The sequence below is a fragment of the Cavia porcellus genome, unplaced genomic scaffold (assembly GCF_034190915.1).
Source record: "Cavia porcellus strain 051 isolate PalLab524CR breed Dunkin Hartley unplaced genomic scaffold, mCavPor4.1 scaffold_14, whole genome shotgun sequence".
Taxonomy (NCBI): domain Eukaryota; kingdom Metazoa; phylum Chordata; class Mammalia; order Rodentia; family Caviidae; genus Cavia; species Cavia porcellus.
Window position 1 is genome coordinate 38,981,861 of NW_026947497.1, and position 14,363 is coordinate 38,996,223.

The 14,363-nt window shown below is 38.9% G+C and overlaps 1 protein-coding gene across 7 annotated transcripts in view; it reads right to left on the reverse strand.

The window, feature by feature from the left end:
* Gab1 (GRB2 associated binding protein 1) overlaps positions 1–14,363 on the reverse strand; it is a 118,630-nt gene that overhangs the window by 33,904 nt on the left and 70,363 nt on the right. For all 7 annotated transcript variants that reach the window (XM_013160337.2, XM_013160338.2, XM_003476849.4 and 4 more), the window contains exon 2: positions 8,095–8,389. In XM_013160337.2, the coding sequence (XP_013015791.1) occupies positions 8,095–8,389 (295 nt within the window). The remainder of the gene's footprint in view (positions 1–8,094; positions 8,390–14,363) is intronic.

Here is a 14,363-nt window from a genome sequence, read left to right on the forward strand (position 1 = left end):
ATTCAACTTTGCATGTTTTAATAAAAGCACTGTATGAAGTCTAAATATTCTCTAACTTAAAATTTCTGCCTAACATTAACGACTTGTCTGAAAAAGGAAGTTCTGCTCCACCTTATAAAAATATGTGATTTACACCTTATTGTACACTACAAGTAGTAGAACAGAATATTCTGCTTTCTGCCTTGCTAGAGTTTCTGATTTACTATTCTAGGTAATGCTAGCATCATGCTTCTAAGAATCAAACACTGGTTTAGGGTTTGTTGATGCCTGTAAAATTCCCATTTCTTAAGTCAGGAGGCATGAAGAGTATAATTAAAGCCATTAAAGGCCTAATAAGCTACTGGAGCAAATTCCTAATTGAAATTTACTTGGAAAGCTAATAAGTATTGCTGAAGAAAGCCTTTCTGTGAATCAGCTTTCAGCAAAGAGAAGCAGATTGTAAGTCGATGAAATGTACTAACATTAAACCAGGTGTTATGGCTGGTGCCCAGATGTTCCCCCAAAGCCTCATGTAGTCATAGAGGGGGCTTTTTCACAGGTGGCTGGATCTAGAGTGTGTGGTGCAATGCAAGGCTCAAGGGCACTAAGATTAAGGGTATCAGTGCTACCCGCCCTAAGTAACCTGGACAAGGTATAAGGGACAGAAAGAGCTCTGGTCATCCCTTACTTGTTTTTGCTTTCTTCTGTTTGCCACCAACGTTTTCTCCTCTGTGATCCCCTCTACCAAGTCACACTGCCTTGGAACTGGCCGATTATGGAGTGAAACCCCTACAAACTGTGAGTTAAATAAACTTTTCCCCCTTTAACTCTGGGCGTCAGGTATTTTTGTCTTAGCAGTGAGACTAAGACACCATGGCATATGACCCTGCACCTAACAGTTTTACCCTATTTGGAACTATAATACTTAGTGTAAGTGCTTTTCTAATTAATACCTCTAAATATTCAAAATGATTGTTTTGGGGGCTGGGAATGTAGCTAAGTAGTTAAAGCACATGCCTAGCATATTCAAAACCTTGGGCTTGATCACCAGACAGCAAACCAAAACAAAAACACAACTATTTTTTAGTCATTTTACTACAACAACAACAACAACAAACAGTTTGCACTGTAAGAAGTAGTCCTACTCTTTTTTATTGGTAAAGTAGAATGTTGCAAAAGTTGATGTAGGTTCTTTAAATTTGCCACTATTACTTACTACGTATACCCTGAAGTTGCTATAGGGTAATCCATGATTTTGTCAGAAGCCCAGATGAGATTCTTTTCTCTGAAAATGAACTTTGTCTGCTGATAGAGCACATTTTAAAGTTTCCATTGTCAAGGCTTACCTTTACGTTCACAATAAAAGATAAATAGGTCATGGTTACTGTTTATTATTGGTTACTGATTTATGGGATATGTTGTAAAATTTTTGTTTCTGTAAAGATAAGCATTTTGAATAGATCCACCCCACCTTAGCAAATAAATTGTTCCTTACCATTAATACCAACATGACCATCTCACTTCTGAATACACATTTTTATGAAAGACTGTTTTATGAAGCTAAGTCTAACAAATGAATGCAAACAGGAAACAGGAGTAATAGCAACTGTCAGTGAAGCAATCTGCAGTTTCTTCAACTTAATCACCTACTGAAGACCCTTAACCACTCCATAATATACTGAATGTGTTTCAATTACAAACGACATCTTGTTTGTCCTGATGCTTTCCTTAATACATTACAAAAACATCCTCAGGACTTTAAAATAAATCCTTAGACAATGTTGACAAATATCTTAATTCTTATATAGAGGTTAGACAGCTGTTCATATCATTTGTGTGGTATTTCAGAAACAGAGTGCCTGGGCCCTACCACAGGACACTCAATAAACTAAGATCATTTGGGGCAGTAGCTTAAAATATAATAACACAAAACAAATGCAAAACACCAAATGTACTCTTTAGTTGAATTTAGTCCTCAGAAAAAATGCAAGTTAAATGTAGCTAAGTAGTTGAAGCACATGTCTAGTATATTCAAAGCCTTGGGCTAGATCCTTAGACAGCAAAACAAAACAAATACACAACTCTCTTATGGTCATTTTACAAAAACAACAACAAACTATATTTAACTACTTAGCTCCTACTTAGCTACATATGCATTAGAGTGGCTGCAATGAATGACTGATGATACCAAATGTTGGGGCAAATGTGGACTAAGCGGAATTCTCACACATTGCTGGTCGAAAAGCAACTGGTAGAAGGGCTCTGCAGAAATCTCTCTATACACACAGCCTATGACAGCAGTGGTGAACCTATAGCAAGAGAGGGCAGCAGGCTGTATGTATCATGAAGAGCTCTAAAAGGTTCACCATCACTGTCCTATGATGAGGCAACTCTAGTTATGGCACATATCCCAAAGATGTCCATCAAAAGCACACACAAGAGAGTTCACCACAGCTTTATTTGTATTAACTGAAAACAATCCATGTGCCCATTAACGTTGGAACAGAACCATAATACATGATACATTCACACAATGCATTGCTACGTGGGATGATGAAATGCTGCATGCTAACATATGGGTGAATCCAGACAGAAGCCAGATTCAATGGTTCCATTTATATGAAGTTCAAGAATAGGCAAAGCTAATCTATGGTGACAGAAGAAAAAAAAATTACATTTAGAAGGGAGCTTTACTGGGAAGAGGCATGAAAAACTTTCTGGGGGCAGTACATATGTTCCATTTCTTAATCTAAGACACAGTCACACAGACATCTAGCTATGTATAGATAAGGATGGATATATAAAACCATAGGTAACAGTAAAGATCTATGGCATTCACAGTTATTTACACTACAATAAAAAGAAATTTTAAATGCCCTGATTAAGAAACACTGCTTTGGGGCTGGGGATTTAGCTCAGAGGCATAAGCACCTGCCTTGCAAGCAGGCCATCATGAGTTCAATCCCCGGTACTGATAAAAAGGAAAAAGACAAAAAAAAAAAAAAAAAAAAAAAAAAAAGAAAAGAAACACTGCTTTAAGGAAAAGATGGTATGGATGTGCATATATATATATATATATATATATATATTATACATATTCTTAAATGTTAAGTTTAGCTACTTTTCTAAAGGAAAGAATAGGCAGGGGATATAGTGCAGTGACACAGCGCCTGCCTGGCAAGTGCAAGGTCATGAATTTGATCCCCAGTTCGGAAAAAAAAAAAAAAAGGAAGAATATTAAACAGATAATTGCACTTTTTTATTAAGCCACTGTATTCTGTGCATTTTGCAAAAAACCAACCCAGGGGCAGCTTTGTAATCTTGCACCCTAAAATTGGCCCTGAAGTCTTTACCGAAGTTGGTGAGCTTCCCTCAGCCCTTCAGCTGCGTTTCCCAGCACTTGTTTAGCTGATTTAACAGCTCCCACCTTGGTGGTGTAGGAACAAAAATAACTCTGCATATTTCCAAGAAAAACAAAAGAAACTAGTTTCTGCCCTCAAATCTACCAAAGAAAAGCATTCATAGGAACCACATTCAGTTCAATGAGCTAGAATTTAAAAACAGATACAGCCTGCCAGCATTTAGAGTATTCAATAATAGCAGTGGTCACCTGGGGCAGCGGAAATAACATGGTAACGATATTTTGAGAGGTTCCTGGAATCAAAACACAGGTCAGATTTTTCCCCTTTCCTTTTGTTTTTCAGGGGAAAATTAGTTATTCTCATAGGGACTAGGGATAGTTATTTTCATAGACTCTGATATCCAAGCATACTCTATTGCTTCCCGCATCTGGCTAAAACTAGCACAGTGAAAAATCACCTTGTGGTATTAGTCAATTCTCAAGCCGAGCATGGAAGCACATTCAGCCCTCTGAAGTCAGAAGAGCTCAGGACTCAGGGGACAGAGCTAGGCAAAAACAAAAATACTCACCAGTGTTTAGGGACTGGGGGGGAGGCACACCCGGAATATAAGGCAGGGAGTACATTTAGGGGACGAACAGGGACATCTTGATTGTTGTTGCATTAAACTCTAAGAATATGACTACAAAGGAAAATAGCCGTTCTCTGCTCTTTATAATGAGTCACAAACCTTTAGAGGTGTTATCAGGCCCCACCTGTGGTACTGGGGGCTGAACCCAGGGCTGCATCCATGTTAGGCTAATTTTTCTCTTTTTAACGACTTAGCAGAGTCAGCCACTACAAACATCTGAGGAAGAATAGTGGTTGATTTAAAAGCCTTTCTATAGTTTTGCGACTATGCGTTGAAAACCAAAATTACAGAGTACAGTTAAATATGTTTTGGCTTCGTGACACTTCTTAATGAACAGTTCATTTTTTATAAGATTTATTCCAACAAATAGTACATATTTCAATGTACTAAATTAAAACATTTCTGACTGTGGCTATTTAGGGGGAGATGGCCAGAACAAGCTGTGACAAATATAAGGAACAAAATCTAAAATCAAGGGTAGTTACATGTAAACACAACACACAGCTCACGAACTGAATGGAGAAAATGTTAGCAAACTGAAGTCTTTGGGACTGTTTAAATGAACAGACAAAAATGACTTGTGATTCGCACAGCTGTTGTTGGTTAAGCAACTCACAAATTACACATATCAAATTTGATTAATCATACTATGAATTTTCTCACAAACTCCTTACCCCATATATACTGTGAATATAAAAATTTCACGAATTAAGAGTTCATTCAACTCAAATATGCTTCTAATTTGTTTTATAAGGACTTGGGAGTTTTGCCACTAAAAAAGTCACTGTTGCTTTCCAGTTTTTAAAAAGTCTGTCATTCTCTATGCTGGTAGAGGTTTATAAAGTCAAAACAGACATGGTGACCAACCTATCCTGACTTCTAAAATCAATTAAAATGTTCCACTAACTACAAAAATAAAGTTCTCAGTATAGTCCCAGCAATAGTCACAGAGTTATTTAAAACTGCCTGGGTTCTGCTTGACTGACTGAAGATTAAATCATGTTTTCCATTTTTTCTGCAGCAGAGTGCTATCAACAGGTATTATGGATTCCTGGGTTATCTGACTCTCCTGCTAGACCAATGACAAACTTACAAGTGCTATAAAGATGAGAACTGTATTTATAGCCACAGTATTTTACATACAAACTCACACTCATCAGCAGGTATAACGCATTACTTTGGGTATTTGTTATAATAAATTCTCTCATACTGGATGCTCAGTTCCAGCTCTAGGAGGTTTACTGTTTGTCCCCCTGGCCAGTCACACCACACATATGTGTGGGATGAGTGTGCCCATTATCTAGTAGAGTGTTGGCGAACTCAATGATGTGGTAAACTGACAAATCCATTTTCCTCTTTCCAGAGCTTGTTTGGTGCTCTTGAATGATAAGAATCCTTCAATCCTAGGTAGCCAAGCAGATCAGGCTCAATGTGAAAACTCGAAAAGCTAACCTTGGACACAAGCATTAAAAATTCTTATCTTGGGGGTTTCTCCTCTCTATCCACTCTTGAATGAGCTTCTAAAAATTTAGTACAGTCCCCAACTGAAAAAGGCTCATCCTCTAGGTCAGCAGCTCACTTCCTTTGTTAAATTTAGGAGGACTGCGGAAGAACATCTACAAATTAGCCTTGTAGGCAATGAGTGACAACAGAAGTCTGCTCTGAGGTCCCCCAAAACAACTTAGACCTCGAAGAGGCAGCAGGCAGAGGAACAACAGCAGCGACAAAACTACTGTAACAAGTTATTTACACAGAAATCCACCACAGTGAAACTGATGTAGGATCTAATCTAACAACCGCAAAAAACAGCAATGTGACCTGAACTTTAAAATCCTTCACTGCAAAGACAGACATCTATGCAAACAGAAAAGAAGTCTAACTAGAGTTAGAAATGATGCCCCTGATGCTCACTCACTCTGCGAACATATTTAGTACCTTCCTGAGCACAAAGTCTTCAATGCCTGATGAAACAGTTTCCTGAGGCCTGGAATCCTGTGTCTTGAGTTCCCGAGCCTGGCTTTGGGCAAGCAGAACCACTGCCTGCTGCACTGGTCTCTCAGTGCTGCTCCATAACCCTTCCTAGTTCCCTCCGCTGGGCTTGTCCCCTACCACAGGCCAAGCCCAGCCCTTCGAAGGCCTTCGCCAGGCCTGCACTGGCCACAGCAGAAGCAGCGTGCAGTGCTCAGAAATGACTATGATTTCTCTTCAGTACAAACCTTGACGTTGATTGTATTTATTAATATCTCCCCACCCCATCAGCCTTCTGTAGTTTAAATATTTGGGAATGCACATTTTTAAACATGAGTGTAGTAGCCTTTCCTTTCTTTTTTATTTTTTTAAGACAGGCTGTCCTTGAACTCACCGTGTATCCCAAGCTGGTCTTAAACTCACTATGATGCACCTGCCTCAGCCTCCCAAGTGCTGGGATTACAGACATGCACCAACCACATCTGCCACCCCCCACCCCGCACCATTAATATCTGCAGTTTTGCTTTCTGCGATACCAGCTGCCCAAGGCCAATGTGGTATGAAAATATTAAATGGAAAATTCCAGAAATAAACAGTTTATAACTCTTAAATTGTGTGCCTTTTCTGAGCCACCCTGCACCATCCTGCCTGATGTATGAATCATCCCTCTGTTCAGTGTATCTGCAAGTTATATGCTACCTACCTGTTGGCCACTTAGGTCTCTTGCTTGTCTGATCTCACTGCTGTGGTATCCTGGTATTACAGTGCACACATTGAACTCCTACTTTACTTAATCATAGCCCCAAAGAGCAAGCAGTGACCATGGCAATGCAATTGCAGTACACTGTTCCAACCGTTCTTTTACTATTGCTTTTCATCTTTTCCTGTGTCTAGTTTACAAATAAAGTCTGATATAACTGGATAGAGGGAAAATGTAGTACACAGAGCTAGGTCCTATCCTGGCTTTCAGACATCCAGTAGAGGTCCTGGACCATATCTCCCATGAATAAGGGGGCACTGCTGATAGCCATGAAGACAATAAAGTCAAACACCAGTTCACGTTTATTTCTGGTCCTTGGTACCTACACAGATTTTTGAGAAAAACAAGTAGAGCAGAAGACTGAGGATACGTGGTTGAGTAGCTATGGAAAACAACCTGCACACTACGAAATTCTTAAGACTGCTAGTCATCAAACTGCTTCTGGGATGGGCACCCCGAATCTGGTCCTCATTCAAGTTCTCTAAGCAGCTATTCCCTAGCTTCTTTGATTCACAGCTTTCTGCTTCAGTCAAATAAAACTCTGTTCTATCTTGAAGTCTTTTTCTTTTCTCCAAGTCCCCAAATCTGCATTCGCTACTTTCACTTGTATAGAAATACAACTTCCTTCGAAAGCCTGCAATTTGCAATTAAGTCTCCTGAGAAGTTTTTCTCTGCCCCCTCTTATCTAACCCGTAAGCACCTCCTCTTCCTTCCTTCACACTCTTTTTAGGACTGGTGCTAAATAAACTCATCTGTTTAGTACTCTTTCATTGTTTTGTGATTAATTTCCACTTGCTTTTCCTAAATATTGATAAGCTTGAGGATTTCATAATTTCAAAAGCTAATGTAGTTCTTATAATAACACCTAAAGAGTTGGGTTGAAACACACACACACAAAAATTGGCATTTTTTTCCATCGGTCAAAAATAGCAAAGTATCTATAGTTGCAAATAGTTCGATTAAATTTTCAAAACACGGTAAAAGCTCTTAGAGATGTTCTCTTGTTACCTTCTTGTTCAGGATAATTATATTCTGTTCTGCAGTGGTTAAGTCAGTCTACCTTTCTGTCTACCTGCTCTCTCTGTCTCTGTCTTTCAAACCAGTACAAGTGTCTCTCCATACTCATCAAAGAGATCAGTGTTTTTTCTTTCCCAAATGTCAAGTTCCTTTTATAAAACAAGATTATAGGGTATAATTGAAATAATATTTTGTGACATTTAAGAAAATGTAGCAAAAAGGGAGAATTCAAGTTGAATCATAAAATCTTTTTTTTTTTTTTTTTGTCTTTTTCCTTTTTATTGGTACCGGGGATCGAACTCATGACTGCCTGCTTGCAAGGCAGGTGCTTATGCCACTGAGCTAAATCCCCAGCCCAAATCATAAAATCTTGAACTTACCTTCTTCTGTAGGATTAAACCCACAGATGTCACAAATACACCGGACCCACTTATTCATCTCCTCCTCACTGTCTGCTACCAAATAGAAAATCCGGTCAATAGTGTTGATGTCAAATATGTAGCTGTTTTCAAACTCTTTTTTGTTAAATGTCAATCCAGCATCGACTTGCTGACATAAATTTAGATCAATAATACGAATAGGCTTCTTGGCGTGGTCATTTTTGTAGTATTCCAGGACATCTGGATCACCAGTCAAACGGCCACTGCGTAACACAAACCATCTCCTCTTCCATGCCTAGAAACAAAACAAAGTGCCCATTTAGTATTACAGCAAAGTTTTGAAAAACACACATTTATTAAACCAATTTTGTAAGTGCACTGTCTAGAAAAAGTCACAATTTTTTCCATAGGAAACTGGCCACTCTTAACAGCAAAGTTAACTGATGCTCAAATTAATGATGTATATATTTAGAATCTTCTAGGAACTCTCCTCTGATATAACACAAGGTGTTACGTTGGGGCCAGGGATACAGCACAGCAGCACAGCACCTGCCTGGCAAGCGTGAGACCCTGAGTTCAATTCCTGGCACCAAAAAAAGAAAAGAAAAGAGAAATGATGTGAAAAAAGGATATAAGGAAGCAAAGGAGTGGACATGATGGTGACAAAAGCCAGTCACAAAAGGAAAAACACTGTATGATTCCTCATGTAGAGGTATTTGCTGTGATCAAATTCACAGAAGCAGAAAGCAGAGCAGTGATTTCCAGGAACCGATCAGGAGAAACACAGGGAATTAGTGTTTAGTGGGTTTCACTGGGAAGATTAAAAGAATTCTACAGATGGATAGTACTCACTGGTGTACAACAACATGAATGTACTTAATAACACCGCATTACACAGTCAAAACAGAATGGTAAACTGTATTTTACCTACAGTTTAAACAACAACAACAAAAAAGCAGTGGCTTTTCAAGCTCCTCTTCATAAGCCTGTTACAGATTTCAAACTACAGAATTCATTCTCTTTCTCTCTCTGTGTGTGTAGGAGGGAGCAAGAGTGATGAGGGGGAAAACAGCTTTAGAAACTTTCCTGGCTTCTTGCCTAGGAAGCAAGCAATAGATGGCCTCTCTTTGGGCCAGCTGATCACTTAAGATTCCACAGAGAAGGGCTGTATTCTGTAACCTGAGATACAACTGTTTTAGCCTTCCTCCTTATCTTCCCAACAAACATATTGGCAATCTGGACCTGTCCTCACTATCTCCTCCCTCCAAAGGTTCTGTATTTTCAAATTTTGAGTTTAATATTATGCCCAAATCTACTCTCTGCAAAATCTACATTCACTAAATAATAATAGCAGAATGAAATGACTGACTCTTGTTCATTCATCTTCAACCCCTGTATCTGCATCTGGAAATGAAACCAAGCCTCACTCCTTTTTGAGGTTCATCCTTTGAAACAGTCAGCTAAATTTTTCAAAGATGTATTTTGGCAAATTGCAGTCACATACTTAAGAGTTCACATCTAAAATGTCCCCCAAGAGCTTGATGTGTTTGGAAGGTGATTGGACCATGGGGTGCTATACTCATCGGTGGGCGAATCCACTGGTCAGTTTGGTAACTAACTGTGCTGCGGGGAGGCTGAACCTGGGTGGAAAGGGGCATCACTGAGGGTGCCACCTGGAAGGGCGAAGTCTTGTACCCATCGGCTCCCTTCTCTTTCTGCTTCCTGGCTGCCAAGAGTTGAGCACCTTTTTTTCCACCATGCCCTCTGCCATCAGGTTTCTGCCTCAGTGCCAGCCAATCTCAGACTAAAACTGTGAGCCAAAATAAACCTCTCTTCCTTTAAGTAGCAGATATTTGGTACGTTGTCCCTGCAATAAGGAAGTGATTAAGATACCTACTAAGAGACATTCTATACTTTGGACTGAACATTTGACATATCATCCAAAGTGACACCCTAGGCAGCAGGACTGAGAAACATCCTACGTACAAACACTGATGGAATCCTATGTTCTCACTGCCTTTTTTGTCCCCTTAGAGATGACAACTAAGCACGAGGCACAATGATTCTGTGCTTTAGTTTTGGTAAATTATAATCAGAAATAACATGTCTCTTTTCCAGCGACAACTTGAGATAATGATGGCCCTATGCTATCAGAAATTTTACTGTGCAAGTTTCATGTTAAGCAGACCATCCAATCAGAACAAAAATGTTCATAATGTTCCTAATGTTCACATACGCCAATTTTCACTAACATGCATGTTGGTAAAACATATGTATCATTCTACAAGAAAATATCTACTCAAATCCCCCAAAGCAGTGATAGGTTCTCCATGTTTTTGTTTCTCACAAAATTTGAAAAATTTAACGCAAAGGAATTATAGAGCCAATTTAAAAATGTAGCTGGATATGTTTTATTCTAAAAAACACATGAGAAAGAGAAGACAAAAGGAGTAATAACTACAAATGCTTTTCTATTAGATATTTAGTTTTAGCTTCTATTGTCATCAAATTTTACAATAAATTCTAATAGGAAGTGATTTTTGAGCTATAGTTCCCTGATAGAGGAGATAGAAAGGTAGTCAGAGGCAGAAATAGTAGTCAGAGGCAGAGTTGGAAAATGACAATGAAGGATCCTGTGTGATCCAGAAACTGGGCCTCTCAATTTTTAATACAACAGATAACTGCACAGCTAACTGAGTGCCTAAAGGTGATAACTTTAGGCTTAGTATTTTGAAAGATTCTGTAAGTTGCATGCTTTGAAGAAAATTTAGATAACTGGTTGTTTTCAAAATACTTATGAGAAAAAGAGATACACAGAGAATTCATGATTCCTACCCACATGGAGCTTGCTACCTGTGAAGAAAATACTTAACAAGTATGAAAATCCTGGGCTGGGAATTTAGCTCAGGGCATAAGCGCCTACCTAGGAAGCATGAGTTTCCTAGCGACCAAAAAAAAAAAAAAAAAAAAAAAAAAAAAAAAAAATTCTGTCCAAATATCTGCAGACATATTGCTAAGTATATGACTATTCATATGTGGGAAAATGTACACAATCCTTTAGTATGGAAATTATTAGAGCATTTGCAAAGGTCTAAATATATTGTAAGAGTTCTTTAAAATCATTGGTATTTTACATTCCGTCTGACTGCAGCTCAGAGAAAAAAAGTAAAAAGCTGGTGTCTGAAGTAAGACAGAGTAGCATTTATAGATATTTTAAGAATTACTGAAAACTTACAGAGTGTTAGACTCATGGAAGTTTGCCCTGGATTATAAAAATCTTTTCATTTTATATATACTTATTTGCTTCAGAATAAATGAAAGTCATCCAGTATGATTCTGCCCTATCAAGCGGCAAGCATGAAAGAATTACAGGGAAGTACAGGGAGAAGAAAACAGCATTACGTTATTTAGTCAGGGCCATCCAGGAGTCTTTCCTCTTGGTTGATGATCTCTGCAGATAGGGGAGGTTTCTCTTTTAAAAGCAGAAGTAACTTTTTTCAAACTTTAATGTCTCGCAAGGAAATTTTTCCTACATGCCTTACTACATAATTCATTGAATGTAATTCATCCACTCCCTCATGATTCAGACTAAGTAGTGTGATTTCTCCGCTGCACTTTAGTGACCATCTTAGAGGCTCTGGGCTGTGTAGAGGTCACCTGCCCCCACATCACACGGTACAACCATGCTGCAGCTGTAAAGTTCATCGGTCATCTTTTAATGCAGATTTGTCTTTTCTTTCAAATTTTATCAACTGTCACTTCTCTCTTCTGACAATATGGTTTACAGGAGGCCAAGCTCTTTCCTGTTTCAAAGCCTTTTGCCCCTGTTATTTCCTAGGTCTTACATGTTCCTGGTCTCCTGCCCTTCAGCCCTCTTCCCTTTCTCAACCTCCTTCAACCCAAGCAGCCCAATGAAAGCAGGATGCAATGGTGGGGATCCTTTTACCTGACTATGCTGTGATTTGTAGAAGACTACACATCAATCTTCTTACCTACATTCTTCGTTTGTTCAGCATCTAAGCGCCTAACCACACTGCAAAGTCCAAGAAGATAATGGCTACATCTGCTTTGTTTGCTATTCAATACCCGATACATAACACAGTGCCTGGTACACTGAAATATTTATGCAATCAATAAATGAGTTCCCCTGAAAGAATAAAGTTGTAAAATTTTTGAGAGTATTAAATTTACTATATGGGATACAATGAACTGTGCTTTTAAAACCTTTTCCACCTGAGGAAAAATTCTCCAGTAGTGCATGTTTACATGACAAACATAACCAAGATAACTGTACCAAAATACATGCATGAACATCCTGTTAAAGTAACAAAACCAGAAAAGAAGGGAATGAGTCCATGCTTTGTGTTCTAGTTGATTGTGGCTTCTCCCATCCATTCCTTGCTTCTCTGCTGAAATCACACTGTTGAAATTGTAAAAACCCCTAAGGAAGTAAAATAGCTAAGAAATGAGTTGCAGCGTGCTGAGGCGCACTGCATGAGATACACAATGCTCCAGTGATTACAGAGGCCGATAGACACTATACAAAGCCTGACTGCTTACGGCAGGAAATTACCACATTAAAACACAGAATTTAGCCAAAGAGCACCTGCCACTTATTTATTTATTTTTAACATGGCCCAAATGTGAATGTTTGTCTCAGTCACAAAATGAGTCACTCTCATTGAATCTGGCACCGATATAACTGGAAAACAAAAGCAATTACATAAACTACACACTTTAATAAGGCAGATACAAAGGTTCTCTGGATTATGGTACAAAGCACAATTTAGCCACAGAATAAAGCTTCAAGCTTGACAAGAGGACTGACATCAGCACCCTTGCTAATCACAGCACAAAAGCGTCTCTATGTTTGGTCAGAGCACAAATGGGCCTGCATAAATCAGTCTTTGTTATCTGAAAATATCTGGGATTCTTAAAGTTTGTCCTATTTTTATCCTCGCTGCCTTGGTAGCCCCAGAGAAAGCCGTACACTGCTTCATCAATCCTGCCAAGCAGTAACAGACAAAATGGACAAGTTTTCCAGAAACCTTCAAAACCAAATCCTCGAAGCAATTTTAAACAAAATTCATGTGGGGGAAAAAAAACATTTTAACTAATTTGACTTCTATTTATGAGTAGGTAACACAGAGAAATTTTCAAGAGGTATTCAGAGTTGAAAACTATTCTGTTGCCTTTTCTTAGGTGCAACAACAATTACTGTAATTTGAAGCTGAATAAATATTATAGTAACATGACTTCATCATAGGAACAAGCCTGCTTTCTGAGGTAGTGTAAAAGTACCACACTCCAACATCAATCCCTTTTCTCGGGGACTGCTTATACCCACTGGTAAGGCCCATACTCTCTAGAAGGGTACACGGAACCTTCTAGCTAACTCTGCCCTCCAATCCCAATCTTGCTAGCCTTGGTTTTGTGCTTTGTTTTGTTTTTTAAAATCTCTCCACTTGCCAACCACACTTCAAAGGCTTGCAGTCCCCAACCCCAACCCTCTGTTCTGTCTGTCCTGCCTTTGCTTCTGCCAAGAGATTTCCCTCAGCACCCGACCCAATCCCTGGATTCAACTAATCCCTCTTCTTGGCATCATCTGTGGGCTGGCTCTGGGATCTCCATTCCTGCCTCCTTCCTAGTCATGTATCTGACATCCTTATGTTTGCATTTTTGAAGTCTAGAGCCAGGTCTTTAAATTTGCATTATATTTCCACTGCCCAGTTCCAAGGAGGTGCTCCATTAATGTCTGTTTAATACGCAGAAAAAAAAACAAAAAACCTCTGAAGGAGGACCACAGGTGTGAGCCTAGCCTGGACAACTTAGCAACTTAGAGAGATTCCATCCCAAAATAAAAAAGGAAATGTAGCTCTGAATGACAGCTCTGGATTCCATCTCCTGGGGTGGCAGGGAAGTTCTCACACTCTCTATGCTCATTTCAGGGATACTGACATGACCACAGTCTGGTCTACTCATTCAAGAACTGTCAGCAGAGGACAGAAGCGTATAAAAAAATCAATCAGCTTTTGAAACTCTACAGATATGAAGTATTTTTGAACTTCACTTCAAGAGAACTGATGAAATACTTCCTACATTTAAGCAAAACTGAAGACAGACTTGACCAGCAAAGCTAGGTTTTAAAACAGAGTTATCACACACTGTAGGGTAAAAACATGTTATGACAAGAAAGTACCATTACTTTGCAGGAGAGAAAAGACTTTCAATCTGGATTAGTCCCAAGCCATTACTTGCTGTAATATTAT